Consider the following 21,232-nt stretch of genomic DNA (forward strand, 5'->3'; position numbering starts at 1 on the left):
AATACATGATCTGTGAGAGACCCACCCACCCCCACTTTGTCCTCCTTTACCCCCTATTTCCTCGGTCTTCCAAGCCTCACCTCTAACTCTCTCTCTCACCTGACTTTTTCTCTCTCCTCTGTCTTCCTCCTGACACTTTCCTCCTCTAAAAATCCTCCACCTTATTTTCTCTACCTACACTTCCTGTTTGCTTCCAGCTTAGCTCTAAACCGCTTGCTGGCCCACTGATGTTTGCTGCCAGCTTAGCTTCAGCTCAGTCTGTGCACTCCGTAAAATATGCACCTGAAAATCCCGGGAAGCCGAGTTCTTGGGTTGAATAAAACATGCTGTATGTTGCTAACTGCATGTCAAACCTGATCAAATCAGCTCTTAACTTACACTAAAACCGCTATAGGCGCAGCTGTATAGGCATCATAGACATGATGTAGATGAATCATTTAATCATTAGAGTCATGTCATTGATTTAAGTCCCTCAATTCATCCGATTTTTTTTTCAATTAGCTAATGTACCACCTGCTTACAGAGTGTAATATACTCTCTCCCTGTTCTTTTAGTCCTCGTCTGTTTGTCAGTTGGCATGACTCAGTATTTCTCTCCCTTTGTCTTTTCCTCCTCCTTGTTGCTACATTAACAAAGACAAAAAGTGATGAAGGCTGGTGGAAGCAGATTTTCAACTGAATGATGACATCTGAACCAACGTTTCAGAGACTATTTCTTTGGTCAAATCTAGTTCACATGATAAGAGTGAGGTTAATCCAAAATAACTGAGACACTGTTTCTGGAAGATGTTCCAAAATTAGGACAACTACAACCAAAACTTACATCATGGTCATGGACATATTATGGGAAAAAATGGGCCCCTGGGCACAGACAAGTAAAGGCCCCCTCAGTATAGCACCCCCACACTAAAAGACACAAAAATCGAATACAAACAACGCATAAAAATGACACAACTCATTTTCTAACGTAATTTTGTGTTTCTTTGTAGTCATTTTGTCCCCGTGTGGTTGTTTTGCATCTCTTTGTAATCGTATCATGTCTTTTTATGCACATTTTTTGTTTTTTGTAGTGTTTTTCCATCCTTTTGTGGTTGTTTTGAATCTCTTTTTGTCGGTTTTGCTTTTCTTTGTGGTTGTTCGCATCTCTTTGCAGTTGTTTTACATTTCTTTTTGGTAGTTTTGCATCTCTGTTGTCAATTTGCATTTCTTTGTGGTTTTTTTGCATCTCTTTGGGATCACTTTGCATCTCTTTGTGTTAATTTTCCATCTTTTAACTAAGCTCTGTGATTTTCAAACAAGAAATGTTAAGAGTTACCTTCTGACCTAGTAGGCCCATTTGGTAATCCATCCATTATCATGGTGTTTTAGTACATGAAACACAGAGAGGTCAACAAGTTGCTCAGGCATGGCTCTCACATAGACATGATATCAAAATGGCAGTTGGTATATTGAAAATGCATTTTTCTCCAAATGTTGTCGTGGAAATGAAGGGTCCTGACATCATGTCCGCGTTAGCCTCTTTTACACCAGCTTCTGTAACTCAATGTTATTTCTCATGGGGTGCTTCTTTCTTTGGGCACTTAAAAAGAAATGAAGTGTGTTCCTGTGGTTTACTGTCTAAAACAAAAACAGTCTGTATGGTAAGATACCACTATTTGAAAAGCTGTTTTTGTTGATTTGAACCGACCCTTTTTTTTTTTTTTAATTTGGTGTTTAGACTCAGAGCCAGACTCTTGCTGATGACTACTGTTTTAGACAGTGTAGACACAAATTAAATAATTAAAGTAAATAAATGCCTTGTTACAATAGGTAGGGAACTAAAATGTTGTGATATACCAGATCAACAAAAGAGATACTGGCATGCTTTTAATTATGGAATCTTGTTGAACGGTGATTAGCATTTTTTTATATTCACTTTCTGAAAGTTCCCTTAAAATTTGTGCAACATTTTGATGGAACTATATTAATTATTTACATGGAGCAGCTCCAAGATTTGCCAGTGCACTTAATCGTCACTACACCCCTTTTCTCCATTGTTAAGCACAAAGAGACATGTTAAAGAAAATATAGTGATTTGTATTTAGTTCAGTAGGTGTGTTTTTCCTTTAACCCCCCCCCCACATACACACACGCAAACACACACACACACACACACACACACACACACACACACTTCCCTCCCATGAGTACATTGTTCCTCATGTACATACTGTATATGTTGCACTCTGTCATGCATTCTACATTACAGAAACATGTTCTCCCCGTACACCACATTACAATAGCCTACACTCACTAATAGAGCTTAATGGTCCTGGTTTTAGAGTCGGCTATCAATCAGCCCGTCAAACTGCAATACAGAATCCAGTTTTACTGTTACTGTATATTGTACACTGAGCTGTCATCGATCACAGGCACAATTTAACACGCGCAGAAATATGCATATGCACACACAGATCCATACAAACACGGACTCCTGCAGGCCATCAATCATGAACACCTTCCACTTTCAGTAATGTTGCGTTTCACACATGTAAATGTGAGTCACTACATTCCCAAGCTAGAGGTTGTTGATTGCTTTTTATTTGTCCAGGGACCTGAATGTGCGCAGACCGGATGACTAACAGTGCAGTATTATGACTTTTGGCCTTGGAATTAATGCAACACAGAGTTCAGTGACTGAAAGCATGACAGTTCAGAGGATTCTGGCTCATGGGAAAGTCTGTTTTAACTTTCCTGAATTCTATACTAATATTTTTTGCTTAGTACAGGGATGAAAATTTGTGGTAGTGGTCATTTGATACTTTGAACAGTTCAGTTAGCTGATTGAGCTCAGCGGTGCAGTGCATGTCTCTGCCAAGAAAGAAAGTTTTTTTTCTCTTTAATCAAATATTGTGTTCCAGATTTCCTTTTACCAGGAGCAGACTGTGTAAGCTATGAACAGCACATGTATTAGTAGGCTTCAGTAGACCATCATAATTCAAATGTGGATAACGAAAACTGTATTCATGCCCTGTGTATTGACCCAGAAGCATTTTAGTGCCACTTCTAATTTGTCACCCTTTGTAAAGGTTTATAAGTTATAAACCATTATAGGAACGAAGTTTGGGTTGCCAGGTTGTGCCTGGTGTTTATCCTCCTCAAGGATGATGCTTGGTTTGGCTTTCCACCTTTTTAGTTCACCAAGGGGACCCCTCCAATTGATCATTTAACCTCTTATCTTCTGGACAAAAAGCTTCATTAATAATGTAGTAACTTTTGTAACTGCTGGTTTGCTGTCAAGAATTTATTAATGTTTATTCATTAATATTGCCAAGATTTATAACTGCATTGTTTTGAAATACAGGGGATAAACACCACGTTGTTCTTTTTAATGGCCAATATATTAACCGTTAATCTAGCTATTAATTACATTTTCTAAACCCGTTATAAAGGTGATATAAGTGTTTTTATAATCATTATCACACACATCCTCTGGATATCACATTTTCAAATGAGATTGGAGCATAGGCTTTCATACAGTGTCTATCCACCATATCAATATCATGCAATATCACATTGTGGCCTGTAATGTACATGACTGAGCCTCAGTTTCATGACACATGTTTGGTTGAAAATATTGGGTTGGAGTTAGAGCGTCTCTCATTTTCTGGCATCTCAGCGTTCTGGATGAAAGGTTATGGGTTATTTCCTGCTTCCTGCGCTTTCTTAGTGACTTCTCCTTGTCCTTTAGACCTATATTTGTAATAGGAGCTTGTATCTGCATCGTTAGTACAAAGACAACCAGACACACTCACACTCAAGTACACACGGTAGAAAGTGAACGTATCCATGTCATACACTGTAGGAACACTATCTATTATTCATGTAGGACAAAAGGAATTTTCTATATTTTTCTGCTTTAGATTTGAAATGAATACAGACCCAATATCACCTTCTCTCTTTCTCTCTTTCTCTCTCTCTCTCTCTCTCTCTCTCTCTCTCTCTCTCTCTCTCTCTCTCTCTCTCTCTCTCTCTCTCTGTCATTCACACACACTCTTTTCTCTCGGTCTTTGTCACAGATGCTTCTGTTCCACAACCTGCCTAGAGATTTCCTTATTCATAGAAAGGAGACAATGATTAGTCTCAAATGGAACCAGGGAATATAATGAATGTAAACAGGGCTGTACTTTGTAATGGCTTACATTAATATAAACTGTCTTCATTTTTTTCCTGCTCTGCCATTGTATCAGTCCTTGCTCATTGCCAGTAAATTCACATTGTGCGTGCCGAGTTGCTGTAACTCACTTTTACAATGCAAGACACTTACATTTTTTTTTTCATAGTGGACATCAGCCAAATAAATTGGAGCAGAGTAGGGGCAATGTGAAAATGACTAATTGGCAGTAGTGTTCGTAGCTTAATGTGTGAGTTTTTAATTTGTCAGGTTTTTTAAATTGTCACTTCTGTGTGTGTGTGTGTGTGTGTGTGTGTGTGTGTGTGTGTGTGTGTGTGTGTGTGTGTGTGTGTGTGTGTGTGTGTGTGTGTGTGTGTGCAGACTCTTAAAGAGGCCAGTGAAAATGCCAGGAAGGATTTCCACCGTGAGGCAGAGCTCCTGACCAACCTTCAACATGAACACATTGTCACTTTCTATGGAGTCTGCGTAGAGAGTGACCCTCTCATCATGGTGTTTGAGTACATGAAACATGGAGACCTCAACAAGTTCCTCAGGCATGGCTCTTTTCTTCACTACATAAAAATGTCATCAAAATGACAACTGTTTACATTCCTCTAAAATGTTGTCATAAAAATAGGGGGATCCATAAACGAAGTGGATTGTAAAGTAGAAGTCTCCTCTATTGTATTCAAAAGAATCTGTTTGAAATTTAAAAAAAGGCTGACAGCTAGCAACACTGCACAGGAAACAGCGATGACAGGAAACAACATGACAACAACAAACAATAACTCGGCTCGCATGTACTTTTCACCTGATCCCGCACAGGGCTCACGGTCCAGATGCAGTTCTGATGGCGGAGGGCCAGACCACCAGACCTGTGGAGCTGACCCAGTCTCAGATGCTGCACATCGCCCAGCAGATAGCATCTGGCATGGTCTACCTGGCATCACAGCACTTTGTGCATCGCGACTTGGCCACTAGGTTTGTCACTTACTACACTCTTCGTTTATTTGTATGGCCTTAAAGAACGCATCATTATTAGGGGACAATTATTCGGGCCCTTCTACATTTTATGGATACCCAATCATGACAAAATGAAAACACACTATTTGAACATTTTCGATATATTTCTGGTTGTTTTGCATAATTTATTATTATGTTGTTGTTTTTTTACATGAGAATCATTCAGTCATTCACTCAATGTGGAAAATCAATCAATCAGTCAACGAATATCTGATGTTTTATAGAATATATACTTGTGTTTTCTTTCCTGGCTGCTCATTTGGCAACTATATTTTTGGGCTGACAGTTTCAGCTGATATTAACCCTGCAGTATTTTGGGATTACATTCATTATACATTTCCAGAATGTGAGAGGAATGTTGCTACCTTGTATCAACAAAATAAAAATTCAGTTTCTTCACCGAAATTCAGCTCCACCGAGTCTGCAAATTGGCAACAGTGTAGAACATTTTAAGCTGACATCAAAACTTTTATAGGGTACGATAAATGTGGTAGAGGTTTAGCTCAAATTATCTTTATTTAAACTCACGACAACATGTTTTTCACAAACATTTATATACTTAGTTTGAGTTTGGTCGTGTTTGTTGTCCAACAGAAACTGCCTGGTGGGTGAGAACCTGCTGGTAAAGATTGGAGACTTTGGCATGTCCAGAGACGTCTACAGCACTGACTACTACAGGGTAGGTGTATGTGTCGATATCTTTTCTGGCCCTTCTTTAAGCCTCCCTCCTCCTTGCTGCATGGGTCCCTGTCTGCTCCTCCCCTGCATGGGCATGACTGACGGACTCCAGCAGAGTTACAGTAAGACACTTGCTTTGGTAGGTCGACTAAACTGAGTACTAAGTACACAACATAATGTGTAAAAGATTTACAAACATTAAAAAATATTTACATTTAAAAAAAATCTACTTTTAATCAGATTATTTTAGCACGCCATTTTCATAAACTGTACATGAACCCTAGGATATAACATAAGAAAAGGTTATACTTTATTTTCTCTGACAACACTTTTGTGATGTGTGTATCCTGTTTTCTTCACTGGAGATTTTGCCAATAAAATATTAAATATGAACCTGGAGGTACTTTAGAGACACAAGACAAGACACAAGTTTCTACAAACTGCACGTAGTCTGGTTAGTCCTATAATATTCAATTTATAGTAAACATATTTTTGTGATACTAACTGCGGAATTGTAAGGCTGTTTTTTTTTTATTATTCAAATATTTTGAGCCTGATAAAATTAGCATTTAAAGTGCAGGGTCACACAACACATAGTATACAAGAATATACAGTACTACATACAATAAATTTATTCACACCACAGGAAGTGCTGGGCAGTGGCATATAACACACACACGCACCTACCTCAAGGAGCTGTGTAGAAATGGCTGCTCTGCAAAAAGGAAAGGGAGAGGAAATGTGGCTGCATTTCTAAAAAGAAGTGTGTGTGTATGTGTGTGTGTGTCTGTGTGTGCGTGGGTGTGTATGCAGGGACATTTAGCAGCTCTACTGTGAGTGTCAAGATAACTCAGGGGTACAAAAGACAGCTGAGAGTGTGTTTTTTTTTTCTTCTGCACAGCAATCTGTCACCTTTACAGAAAGGCCGAAATCTAATAAATTGTACTGATTGATTGATAGTGACTGTACATTTTTCCTGCCTTTTCTCTCGTCCACTGTGACAAACTGACATGAGTGACAGTGACAGAGGACTCAGGGGAGGAAGGAGAAAGAGAGAACAATCATCAAAACAATGATCTATAGGCTATTTGATGGATGTATCATTCAGGATTGGCATCATTCATTAATGGCATTGATTGATGCATTTTATGTTTTACATAAAAGCATGCCTATATATGTTGCCACAGCAATTACTCTGAAAAACACTTTTTTCAATTTGTAGGAAAAGTACTTTTCTAGATTATATTATGCCTATGGGCTTCTTTCTCTTTTCATATTTCCCATTTTATATATACAATTACTAGTATATTTAAAAAAATATACAGTTCAAAAGAAATTATAATGTGTATCCAGGAGAGTGACATGCCAATATTAGAATTGGAAAATTCCAGGCATATTTTCCTGTTTCTCATGATCGGAAAAAGACTTTATCTATAGTAGATATTCCTTTTTGCTGTTATTTTACTGTTAATTATATTTCACTGCATGTAGAAAACCTTTCATGACCCCAGAGCTAAGTCACAATGTTAAAAAGGTCAAAAATTCCAGATCAGCATGGCCACAATCAATCTGTGCTCTAAGCGCATGAAAAAAAAATTTTTCATAGGACTTTTTCTCAACACTGTTACGATTGAATTTGGAATAACCAGTTGTGTATGCATCAAATTAAATATGTAAAAAAGATTAAGGTTTTTCTCTCTGTGGCTTTCTTTTGTACTACCTCTGTGTGACGACACACAGCTGTCTCCCCCCTCCTCCTCCTCCTCCTCCTCCTCCTCCTCCTTCCTTTCACCTCTCCTCAATAAAGCTAAGCGCCGAGGCTGTAGTCATAGCAACGGCCGAAGGCAGCGGCGGTGAGCCTCAGAGTTGTATCCAACCTTTCTCAGGAAGAAAAGTAATCAGAGAACTTCTGTTTAGTATGCTGAGGCAGTGTGAGAGAAAGAGAGGGGGAGAAGGAGAGAGATGGAAGTGTGGGAGACGAGGCAGCAAGGTGGCAAAGAGATGAAGGGAGCGAAAAGAGCTGGAAAAGAGAGACATGCAGGGAGCAGCAGGAAAATAGAAAGAGGGAGGAAAAGGAGTGGGAGGCCAAAACAAGACAAATAAATATAGAAAAGGAGAGAAGGCAGTAATGGAGCGATAAAGGAACATACACATGCTGAGGTGGAGGAGGAGAGGTCTGGAGGCAAGGCAGCCTGTAGAGGACATCATACAGGATAGTCAGTAAGAAACATACAGGAGCTGCAGCTTTACACAACCACAGAGCAGGATATCACAAATACTTGCAGGATACGCAGTCATGCTCTTGCGTCAGACAGGAGCAAGGATGAGTCATAGAAGAATTGTAGCCCCCCCCCCAATGCTTATGTGTGCAGGAAATAGAAGCAGAGGCGTAGGACTGAAGGGGCTGCGGTGACGTCATTGAATCCCCTGTTACACAATGAACCTGACAGATGCTTCAGAAGAAAGACAAGGATGCCTCGACTCAAACCACGAGCCCTTCCGTGCAGCCTTATTCGGTGTGCGTGTGGGCATGTGGGTGGGGCCGGACTTGCAGATGGAGTTGGGGAGGGTGAATGCACATACAGGGAAACAGCGACAACAAAGTAGAGCTAAACAATCTCTGCAGAGCAATTTGGCTTTTGAGTTTTTTTTACAACCCATTTCTGGGTCCCGACCAACACAGACAGTTGGTGGTGCAGTTACCTGTGCAGGGGTGAGCGTTCATGTGGAGAGGCAGAACACACTCTGCATGACAAGTTACACATCATTAAAAAGATGATACTGTCAGCACTTAATGAAATCTACCATATGGAGAATCATTTCTTTTTGCACACATTTGTGAAAAAATCAATCTTTCAAACTAAATTTTAACTGATCACTCTGTAAGATATGCTGTCATCTATCTACATAGCCTTATTGTAGCTACCTTTGTATTATCATTATTATTGTTTAAGCACAAAACCAAAGCCACATATAAAAATGACATAAAGACCTACTTCTGTATGTACAGTATATGATAAACGTATATGTAAGGTATACTGTATAAATAAAAGTGGACAAATAATCAGGCAAGCAAACCAAGTCTTAAAGCATTTGAATTCATCCCATTTTGAAACTTTTCACATGAGAAATATAATATTTCAAACCTAAAACATGAAAACGTGCTTTTATCAACAAAATTATGATATCAAGACAGATTCTCTCACAGTCTCATTCCTCTGCCTTTACTATGCATATACCGTACATGCACCGCTCTTCAGCTAGCTAGGAACACTAGGCAGCAGTTTAATGGCTAGAGTTAGCATTTGAAGGTTTTACTGGATGAAAGTCCCCATACTGAGTACTGCACAGAAATCACTTTAGTAACCATAAACGTAGTATAAGTGTAATAACAGTTAGACAAACAATTACTCAACAGTTAACTAGAAAGGTTGTGTTAGCAATCCAATAGCATCAGAAATGCCTCAGTATGATGGCTAGCTCGGTTAGCAGTAAACTGATCGCAGAAAAACCAAATAAACAAATCAACAATCACAAGGCAGCTACAATAAAAAGACTCCCAACAGATACTATGACAGATGAATATCTGCTTGGTCACAGAGCCAAAGCTGAATTGAACAAAAGCCAAGTTTTCGTCCAAATTTGGCACAAATTTTAAACGGATCTTCAGAAAATCAGCAAAAGAAAAATATTAATCAATACACATATCTCTCCACTACTGTTATGTGAATATTAGGAGTTGGGTGCATAAAAATAAACAGTTGTTGGGGCTAATTCTCCAGATGGATACTGTTAAACTCAACGTAGTAAACCACTGCAGAGGAGGAGGCTGCAAATAGATGACGTAAATTAACAAAGCATCAGTCATACCTCAAAAAACTAAAACAATTTGGAAAACAGGATGAAAATGTAGCATTTATGTCTCATCTGTGTATTAAATGGGGGAAGGATACAGTTTCACACAGATCTGATGTTTTTGCCATGTATCATCTACCCAGTGGAGCGGAAGCTTCAGTGAACGTTTAAGTCACGTGCCTTATGTACAATATAATTAATTCAATAAGTGTGTTTCCATTCCACTTTGTTTGCCTTTTTTTTTTTTTGATACACCAACTTTTCTACCTCAGCCAAGCGTAAAAACTTTTTTGCGTTTTTTTGACTTTTGTAATTTACACTATTTCAGTTGTTTTTTTTTAATTTGCTATTTGATAATGTGCATACAAACAGATTGATAAAACAGGCTTATTGTCAGTGAGAACATCCAAATGAAACCAACTGGTGGCAGAATATATATGGTGTGCAGCAGTATAATGTATGTAGGGTGTATACATAGTGTGGTAATGTGTAAACTATTTTTGGAACTATAACTTTTTTTCTTGCATTCTGGTTCATCATTCGCACGCTGTAGACCTCCATTTCAAGAAAACTAAGTTAACAAATCACAGATCAACAATGATAAAAAGAATACCATTGGTGATGCTCCATCAAGGGCATTTAGGGAGAAAATACAGGATGCTTGTCACAGAACTGACAAAAGGCTGAATGTAACAAGTGACTGCTATGCAACTGTGGCAGTAGTGTTTGCGACTAGCAACAGAATGTTCAACAGTATGTTGAAATGAATGATTAAATCATTTCTTCTTTCACAATGTGATATATCAAACACTTGATCAGGTACAGTACTGTGCAAACATTTAGGTAACTGAGGATGAGGCAACTGACTGATGCCATGAATAGTTTTTATTAATCAATTAACTTCATACAAAGTGCAGTAAATAGAAAAAACCTAAATCAAATCGAATGTGAACAGCGTTTGCCTTTAAAACAGCACCAGTTCTCCTCGTTACACTTGAACACAGTTTTTCAAGGTACTTGGTAGGTAGGTTGTTCCAAGCATCTTGGAGAACTTGCCACAGTTCTTCTGTGGATTTAGTCTGTCTCAGTGTCTTCTGTCTCTTCATTTAATCCCAGATTGTGTCCATGATGTTGACATCAGGTCTCTGTGGGGACCCTTTCATCTGTTGACCCCTGTTGGGTCCTCATTCTTCTTGTTGTTGAACACATTTCTTTATTACTCTTGCTGTGTGCTTAGTGTCATTGTCATGCTGCAGAAAGAACTTGGGTCCGAGCAGACGCCTCCCTGATGGTTTAGCATGATAGATAAGAATCTAAACATCTAAAGTGCCTAAAAATTTTACACAGTATTTTATATTTGATTTTTGTTTTTTCCCTACTTCATTTATTTATTAATATTTTTATTTACATTTTTTTCAGTTTTTAGATAAACATATGAGCTAAGTGATGAACATGAGTTCTGCTTTTCATCCTGTTACTTTGAATACTTACTAAATAATACTGATTAAATACAGTAATATACTTATTGACATCTGTGTGATTTTAAAATTTTATTGCAAAACCCTACTTCATATGCCTGCTGAATATTTTATCGTTTTGGTACTTCCATGAAAAATACTGCAGCTACTCTAAGAATTCATACTGTTTTTAACTTGACAGTTAAGTGATTTGAAAATCCTTACGCCAGATTGTTTTTACTGGAATTTTATTTGACATGAGAGGCAGCATCATTAAAATAAACAACACAACCCTGTCTCCCTGAAATTAGATTAACATATTACTAAACTGTTGTCCCGATTACCTTTTTGGCGGCAGCGTAATCACTGGCTGGACTATATTTAGAAGCAACGTTTTTTTAGTATACAAAACCCACGACTGACCAGAGACCGGGATTTATCCCCAGAGACCCGTCAGTGGTTAGGTTTACGCAACATAACCACTTTGGTTAAGGTTAGGGAAAGAAGTGCTGTTAGTTCGTAAACATAACCAAAAATTGAGTTTAATAATGCTGCAGTCACTACAAGACTGGATGTTTTGGTGGAAAATAAATATGCGTTATTATACGTTCATTATCAACGTATTTGCGTCTTAATAAATATGTACATTAACATTAATTACATTAATTTCCTCATTATGTTAATAGAAAACATAGTCCAAGCAGCATGACGTGTCATTCAAAACAAATTTTCTAAATTCTTAGAGACAGGGTTGAACAGCAGCATGTCATGTAAACCTATATGTTAACCATTTTACTGTATCTGAGATGGCCAGGAGAAAAAAGGGAAAGACGGGAAAAAAATAAAACACACAAACACACACACACACACACACACACACACACCCATACATAGACACTAGCATTCTTGGATAGAGTTTTTGTTTCCATAGCAACACAGAGGGCAATTAAGGTAGGGTTCCTGTGCAACAAAGAGTAGGTGGAGTTAGTCACATAAGCCCCTCCTACACCACATCCCATAATTTTTTCTTCTTAAGCAGTCCAGTTGCCATGGATACCGCAGCCTCCAGGAGGTCACTACAGGGAGCCCACAGCCCTCCTCTGCTTTTTTTTTTTTTTTTTTTTCGAGGCTTTCCTGGAACACTCAGCCAGTGGTCAAGCTGAAATTATGCATATTTATAAGACAGGGAGAGGGAGAGAGACAGACAGGCGGGCTTAGAGATGGTGAGAACGAGTGAGAGAGAGAGAGAGAGAGAGAGAGAGAGAAGGGAACAGCAAAGGAGACAAAGACTGATGACGAAGCTACTGAAAGCCAAGAGAAAACAGAGAGAGAGCTGATGACAGAGAGAGATGCACCGCCAGTGAGTCTTTGATAGCGTTTGGTCTTCAGACTGCTCCACTATACATGTGACTTTCTTAATTTTCTATGCCCCTGCCTCCCAAATGACAAGAAGGTTTAATGTTAAGCTTTCCCTTCCTGCTCCTTCATTTGTTTTCTTTCCTGTTTTCTTTCCTCTTTAAATTCAGCCTTGTTACTGCCTTGTTGAAGAGGGTGCCCTTTTCTAATCTCCTCATTCTTTGTCTCACTCTCTCTCTCTCTCACACACACACACACACACACACACACACACACACACACACACAGTTAACAAACATAAAAAATATTGTACCACTGCACTTCAAGAGCCCAATATTAATATTTCAGACCATCAGGGGAAATGATCAGCAATGATGAATAAAACAAAAAGACTAATGGAAGTGAGCAGGTTCAGACACATCAGTGAATAAACACTTTCAGAAAACTACATAAGGAACGGAATAGAATATAGATGAATAAACAAGGACTGTGTCCAAAATTACTATCTATTTACAATATGGTGCAGTATATTTACTGTCTGTCATTTTATCTGAATTCCTCTGTTCTTCTGTAATTCCTAACTGTAACTAACTAAGACAAACTCTCATCCCCTAAAGCACTTGCAAAAAGAAACTGAAAACTTTGTGATCTTAACGAAGTTTAAAAATGTTTACTTTGTGAGCACACGAAAAACTACAGCTAGTTTGAGGTGTGTCTATCTATGTATCTATTTAAAATCTTCCCAGTTTACATCGTTATTAAGCAGTATTTTGTGCGTCGGTTAGATATGTCAACGATATCCCAATACTTTTTTCACTCTTCAGTCTGAATGGGTCAATCTGTTTAAAGCAAACTAAGTTAACTTAAGAAGAACAGCTGGTGCAACTGGCTCCTAGTCAATGTGGAGTGAACTATGGAGTATCTATTGCATTACAGTATATGTATGTTGTAGTTATAAGGGAGTGATCTTGGACACATTGAGTATGTTTGAGATTTGCATTTGAGAACACAGCATTATAATTTTGATTAAGGATATCCAAAGATGAAGAAAATGTGTATGTTTTTGTATAGATAGTGTTGTATAGTGTGTTGTAGTGTATATAATATAATGTGTAAACTATATGCTGTCTTTTTTTTTGTTGCATTCTGTATTATCTTTCTTACCCTATAACCCACACTGCTTTGGCAGAGCCTCCATTATGGCCATGCCAATAAAGGACATTTGAATTTGACAGAAACAGAGAGAGAGATGTTAATGAAAAACAGACAGAGAGAAGGAGGGAAACATGGTGTTACAGAGAGAAAAGCGAGGGCCTGGTTATGAAGAGTAAGCGCGACAGAGATGGAAGCAGATATGTTTCCCCGGACGTACCAGTGAACCTGATGGCTATCTATGTGACCGTGCACATTTTATCATTCCATTAAACAACCCACTGACTAGCATAGAAACAGGCCAACACTGGGTACCATGCCATTAATAACAGGCATAAACCTCAGAAAATAGATAGCGCTGTCTGTGTGGAGCAATGGAGCGCAGAACGGTTAGTTGATTCATGTCCAGAGAAGGGGGGGGGGTTAAATATGAGAGAGAACAGCATCATTGCACAGAGTTAGGTTTCATTGCACTTTACTTTGAACACATTAGAGTTAAAAATTAAAGGACTGACATATTTAACGTTTAGCTCCTTAAACTTCACTGACTTGCCAGAAGCTCCGCAAAATTTCCTAAAATAGTAAATATGTCAGGTTGATTAAAAGCTATTTAGAATATTTGCTATTGGATGGCATGACTGGGTTTGAATATTTCACTCAGTGTAAACATCATATAGCTTTGATGACAAGCAAGATGATTTTTCGAACCTTAAAGCTACTTAAGGGGGGAAAAGGTGGAAAACTGTATGTTAAAGAGTTAAAACCTGATGCAACACTGACCTTATTCAATGCTGCAGTCACAGTCTGTGAGAGTCTGAAATGAGCTGTCAGTGTTTATGAACAGTGAAAACATCAAATGAAAATGACAATCATCAATTATTTTTCTATTACTTAAATTTCACCTGCATGGGATGTCAGCAGTACACATGCTGCACTCTGCAATACTTTATACTGGATCAGATATTTTCAAAAATTTCCAAATGTATGACTGCTAACATTTTTCCAACTTACACACACAGCATACATTTGACTGTTTTCCTGATAAAGCGACATTTTTCTTACTATTCATTTTTCCCATTTATCCTGTAATTGTGATCAATGGCCAGTTAATTAGCGCATTAGGCATATACCCTCTTTGTTTGAGGGAATGTAAAGCAATACTTTCTCACCAGTATACTCTTTAGTTAAATAAAATTACATGCTGATCAGGAGTGAGGTGTGCTACAATCAGGGAGGTGATGCAATCTACCTTGCCATACCACCAAACCTCGCTCATTTAAATGCCTCGGGTAGCAGTTTGGTGGAATGAAATGTTTGCAGCGCTACTTTAAAATATACTGAAATTTCTGATTGAACCTTGTGAGAAGTGGGAAAAGCTGCATGACCATGCATTCAAATGCATGATGTCTCAGAATAGAAATGAATAGATGACAAATGAACATAGAGCGTACATGTCTGTCAGAGGATGGGATGAATCTGAACATGCTTATCAGCTCTCTAAATCTGGTCTTTCTTCTGTTCACTCTAAGATATACTAACTTTACATTCTCTCTCCTTCTCTCCCTGTGTGTGTGTGTGTGTGTGTGTGTGTGTGTGTGTGTGTGTGTGTGTGTGTGTGTGTGTGTGTGTGTGTGTGTGTGTGTGTGTGTGTGTGTGTGTGCGTGTGTGCGTGCGATCAAAAGGTCGGAGGTCACACCATGCTACCAATCCGTTGGATGCCCCCTGAAAGCATCATGTATAGAAAGTTCACCACGGAAAGTGACGTTTGGAGTCTAGGAGTTGTTCTCTGGGAGATCTTCACCTATGGAAAACAGCCTTGGTACCAGCTCTCCAATAATGAGGTGCAGAATACATCACAGTCACTGACCATTTTATTAACACCTCACCTAACACACCAGCAGACAGAAAGTTAGGATATCCTGTGAATGGGAATCAAGCTTGTGTAAATAACTGATCCATCACAACAAAAAGAAGAGCAGTCAAAAGTACAAAGCAAACTAGACGCACCTTCAGCCTAATAAGTAACGGCAAATAAGATGTTGCAGCCCCCAGATATGAGGTGACAGCCCTTCAGTAAACATAAAGTTAAATATTTTATCAATTGTGTTTGCAAGTTTCTCTTAGGTATACATTTTTTGAATCCTTTGACCAGAGTAACCTCATTATACAATATAAGCCTAAGGCACATCGCTTAGAAACTCAATAAGTTGTTTATCATTTTATCAAGCCTTGAATTAATTGGAAGGTACGACACAGTGTTGGGGAACCAAGGTTTGGCTGGTTTTGCTCCGTTCGCCATTCAGAGTGTAGTAGAAGTGAAAGCACGGCTGTCTGGCATCGCTGTCAGGCTGGTGCGAGAGCAGATGTGTCTTGTGTTGTGAGTGGAAAGGAATCTGAAACGCTGTTATTCAAATTACTCACAAAAGGACTTTTTGTCATGGATCACACTGAATTTTATGGTCTGGTGGCACTGCTACAACTAAGTGTCTGTTCTTTTGGATTTGGTAGATCTTAGGATATAAGCTCTGTTCCCCAAGTGTTTCTTTACATACAGCATACAGTGACACAGCCAGTAGATTCAATCTAAATAAAGACTTCCACTAAGAATAAATATTAAACATTAGGGCTGCAACTAATACTTATTTTCTTGATTAATTATTTGGTCTATAAAATGTACAAAAATAAAGGGAAATGTCAATTTTCCAAAATTTGACTGAGGCAACATCTTTAAATGGCTTATTTTGTCTGTCAAGCAGACCAGAACCCTATGATACACAATTTATAATGATATAAAACAGAAAAAAACAAAAAACAAATCCTCACATCTGAGAAGCTGGAACCATTGACTGTCTGGTACAGTAAATGACCTAAATAATTAGCCGTTTATCAAGACAGTTGCCATTTAAACCCCTTGACAAGCTGTGGCCTGCCTGTCGATGACCTAGCACAGACTCATACTGAGCAGCCAAACATTTTGTTTTAAACTCACATAACTTTTAAATTCCAGTAGAGACCCCAAAGACTCTTGCTTTTGAAGGTTTCACTCAGTGTAAACATCATACGAGGTGGAGCAAGCTGCTACAGAACATATGTGATGCCGTCAGATAGTGTGAAATAAGATGATTATAACAGTTTTAAAACCATAAAAGGGGAAACAAAAAGGGAAAATATTTAAATTTTCCGTTGACTGACTAAACGATTGACGTTTCAGCTCTATGAAACAATTGCTCAAATTACATTACATTATGATTACTGACATAACAGGGAACCAAATCCCTCAGTTTGAACTACAGTATTAAATGCATTCATTTATTACATAAATTAGTAAACAATTGGCTGTTGTTTCTGAATAATCAATAACTCTTACATATCTTCCATTTACTACACTCAGGGTCTTGACCCAGTTTCTGGAAAACACAGCTGTATCAGAGCCTTTCAACCCTTCACCTTAACTTTAGCCTCAACAACCTGAACCACCTTATGACCTCAACTCTGGTTACAGCTTTCTAACCATGTCAGCAGTCCCTTTCCATCTGACTCATTTTGGTTTCATCCAAAATTAACCTTTGGCCCCTTCCACCCTCTCCTTTTCCATGGACATCTATTAAATTTCTGTTGATCCACAGTTCACTCACCTCCTGACCCAAGTCTGATGCTCAGATATCTTCTACACAGGATATGAACTTTTGTTTCAAAATGAGATATCCATTATATATCTACTCCCACAAATTACTTCCCGTCACAGAATGAAAAGGAGCTGGTAACCGCTTGACTGGCAAAAAGATAACACTCTTACAGATTGGATCTTTAATAATGTAGCGATAACCTAATGATAATTTTCAGGGATTTTTTTTTTTTTTTAATGGTTATATAGCAATTTGGAAGACACAGGTGCTTTGGGGGGCTTAATAGAAGCCGCTAATTGGTATTCATTCCACAAACACAGCAGGGTCTATTTAATGTTTGAGGAAATTTTAAAAAGCCTAATTACATTACAGGCAAATAAAAGTATAGATATCTTCCAAACTGCTGCCAAAGGATGATATATAATCCCTGTACTGAGGAGAGCTTTCCTCTGCATACAGCAGATAGGTTTCAAAAATTGTCATCTTCTTGATCCACAAATCCTCATCCCAAAGTAGATTTAAAGCTCAAATCTGTCCTTCTTTTAATTAATGTATAAAATAATATATGAAGTGTGCTGAAACACTAAATTAATTGTAAATTAACTGTTCTGGTTATGTAGGTAAATCCATAGTTGGAAACTTTCCTCTCAAACTGTTGCAACGGATTTGTCTGGATGACTACTCTAGTGCAGCGTAACTTAATCAGTTCAGTAAATAAAGTATTCTATCTGACATTTTCACCGTCACTGCAGCAAGGTGAAACAACTTTAACAAGCAGATGCTTCATCATCTTCACTAGAGTTTGAAAATGCAGAAAAGTTATGGATTTCAACTTGAATTGTTTGGCTTGCTCCCGTTCCTGTTTCTCTTTTTTGTTTAGCAACAGAGGGCCAAAACTACCGCTCACATTAAACTTGATATCTTTCTTTTCTTTCTCCCTGTTTCTTCCTCTCTAGGTGATAGAGTGTATAACCCAGGGCAGGGTGCTGCAGCGCCCCAGGACCTGTCCTAAAGAAGTGTACGACCTGATGCTGGGGTGCTGGCAGAGAGAGCCACACATGAGACTCAACATAAAAGAAATCCATGGTCTGCTCCTCAATCTGGCCAAGGCCTCGCCTGTATACCTGGATATACTGGGCTGAACACAGGAGGAAGATGGAGGGGAGTTTTGGATGTGTGTGCGTGTGTGTGTGTGTGTGTGTGTGTGTGTGTGTGTGTGTGTGTGTGTGTGTGTGTGTGTGTGTGTGTGTGTGTGTGTGTGTGTGTGTATGTCTATGTGTGTGTGTGTCTGTGAGAGAGAGATACGTGTGTTCAGGTGGGGATGGTAACTGTATCTAAGTGTGTATGTGCATTTGAAGTTGCATACGTTTGTGTGTGTGTGTGTTTGTGTGTGTGTGTGTGTGTGTGTGTGTGTGTGTGTGTGTGTGTGTGTGTGTGTGTGTGTGTGTGTCTGCTAGGATGGACATGGTGATATCTCTGAATGAAGTGTGTGAGTGCGTGAGGTACCGCTGTACAGGATGTGAAGCTATTATCAAACTCCTAAAGGCAATCAAAAAGTTCTTCAACTCCTCCCCAATCGCCTCTTTCCTCCCCACCAATTTCCTCTCCTTTGTGCATCTCTACTCCTTCCCTCCTGAAGAGACATTCACTAAGAGTAATTTAACTGTGGAGGAAAAAAAGCTTCTCACGTATTTTCAAATGCTTTAAACTGACTGGGGCTAAATTGATGAAACTTGATTAACAGACTTTAAATTTAGTGACTCATCCGTTGCTGCGTGTCGGACAACAGGACTCGTTTGAACATCCGAAAATTTCCGTGTTGGGGAGGATTTCCAGAAGCTTCAATCCTTTGCGTGTAAATATGAGACTGCACGACAGTGAGACGTTTCAGAGAAAATGGCTCTGTGACATGTCGAGCCATAAAGACACTGTGTTTTCCCCTCTCACCCTGTCTGTCGATTTGTACTTTCTTTCTGTCTGTCTCTCAGAACTGTACATGAGTATTAACGTCAGTATTCATCCATCGTGGCTTGTGGAAAAGACTACACAAGTGACAATTAACACACAAGTTACTACACAGTAGATGGACTGTGACAGAATAACGACCAAGAAAGGAGGAAAAGTAAACACAATCTGTTTCTTTGCCTGTCAGATGGGATGATTTCTGGTTAGCCAATATTGCTGATTACAAAAAAAAAAATAGAAAAGAAAAAAATAGATTACAGTGCCAACTGAGGCTTAACTGAGCTGTGTTAAAAAAAAAAAAATTCAAAGAGAAGGCTGAGGTATTCTACTACTCTGTAACTGAATGACAAATATTAGAAATGTTAAAAAATCTGATCTACAGTATCTCCTCATGGAAGAGATTGATATACATGATTTTATGGATATATGCATTCTTATCCAAATACTGCATTTTACCATTCTTTTCTTTTCATATTACTTTGCTCAGGCCTGGACTACGCTGTGTTACAGTACAGGGTAACATGATGACCACCCCCCCAGGCCCCCACCAAAGTGACAGATGCTTGACTCGTGATGTCAAGCGCTCGTGTCGTAGGTCAATTGATTCATTTGTCCGCAGCTGTCCGACAATTGCGATGTCTTGGTGTTGAGTGGGTGTGGGTGGGGTTGGAGGGGTGTGGATGGGGGGTTGTAAAGGTTGTTAAGGGAGGCTGGCTTTTGAATGGTCAGATCACGATCAGATGTGTGGGCTACGGCGTTGCGCTGAAGAAGGTGTGGTTCATTTGGTCAACCCATATTAAATCATCAAGGCTCTCAGCACTCAGGCATCCTTGAAAACCACATCTGTGCTAGAGGGGATGGACACACACGAACACAAACACACACACACACACACACACACACACACACACACACACACACACTGTATATCTTATCCCGTCATCCCTCCATCTCAACACACACTGAAAGACACTCAAAACGGACCGAGAAGGAAATTGAATTGTGCATGTTTTATTATTTGAGCGGTGCAGTGCTTTAGCCAGGCCCCGTCCTCTGTAATGGTGTAATGTATATTTCATTACAGCCTAATGGGCTCCATTAGCACAGTCTCCTCACAGACATTCAAGACTTATTGTTTTATGGCTGAGAAGGAAGGATGGAGGGATGGAGAGGAGAGGTGAAGGAGAAGAAAACAGAAAGAGGATTGAGCAGCAGTGGAGAGGAGAAATAAGAAGAGAGGTAATAATGCATATTGGGAAGAAGTGGAGAAGAATAGTGAGAATTCAGACCAGAAGCAATGGAGTAGAAAAGAGAAGGGTTGTGTAGGGAAAAGACAAAAGAGAAAGAGAAGATAGTGGAGTGAGAGAGAGGGAGGAGGTGTGATTGTCCTCAGGGAGAAAGTGAGAAAGTGAACATCTGTCATTACTGTGGCCTGCAGATGTTCTAATAAGCCAGAACTTCAACTTCACGCTCCCATCACATTCCTATGGCTACCTTCAACCACATCTGCACACACACACACACACACACACACACACACACACACACACACACACACACACACACACACACACACACACACACACACACACACACACTCACACTCACACAGATTTTACTGGCAGTCCACCAACAGCTTTCACTGAAAATAAACTCAGTAATGCAGCACACATCCACATGATGGAGAACCACTTCGCTCACTGACAGTACAGCTCACATACCTGGTCAAACGCTCGCAGACACACTGTATATACAACAGCTCACATGCATGCAAGGAAACACATTTAATGTTGGTTTTTTGCTTTTTACTGGGGCATATTTTACTCTTAACAGACATATTAAAAAGTCATAATCACTGCAGTTTCACTATCAGCCATTTTGATTAGATGTAAAACATCATTCTGGAATTATAAGTCCTATTTGTTTATTAACAACAGCACTTGATGGTATTGATGTTTGTGAACTTGA

General features: G+C 39.0%; 1 protein-coding gene across 1 annotated transcript in view; it reads left to right on the forward strand.

Annotated features, from left to right (window-relative positions):
* ntrk2a (neurotrophic tyrosine kinase, receptor, type 2a) overlaps window positions 1-18,448 on the forward strand; it is an 85,632-nt gene extending 67,184 nt beyond the window's left edge. The window contains exons 16-20 of the mRNA XM_040154678.1: window positions 4,534-4,706; window positions 4,978-5,133; window positions 5,770-5,854; window positions 15,356-15,514; window positions 18,256-18,448. Of these exons, the coding sequence (XP_040010612.1) occupies window positions 4,534-4,706; window positions 4,978-5,133; window positions 5,770-5,854; window positions 15,356-15,514; window positions 18,256-18,441 (759 nt within the window). The 3' untranslated portion in view covers window positions 18,442-18,448. The remainder of the gene's footprint in view (window positions 1-4,533; window positions 4,707-4,977; window positions 5,134-5,769; window positions 5,855-15,355; window positions 15,515-18,255) is intronic.
* Window positions 18,449-21,232: the final 2,784 nt, after the last annotated feature.

This window comes from Xiphias gladius, chromosome 19, assembly GCF_016859285.1.
Source record: "Xiphias gladius isolate SHS-SW01 ecotype Sanya breed wild chromosome 19, ASM1685928v1, whole genome shotgun sequence".
NCBI classification, from domain to species: Eukaryota; Metazoa; Chordata; class Actinopteri; order Istiophoriformes; family Xiphiidae; genus Xiphias; species Xiphias gladius.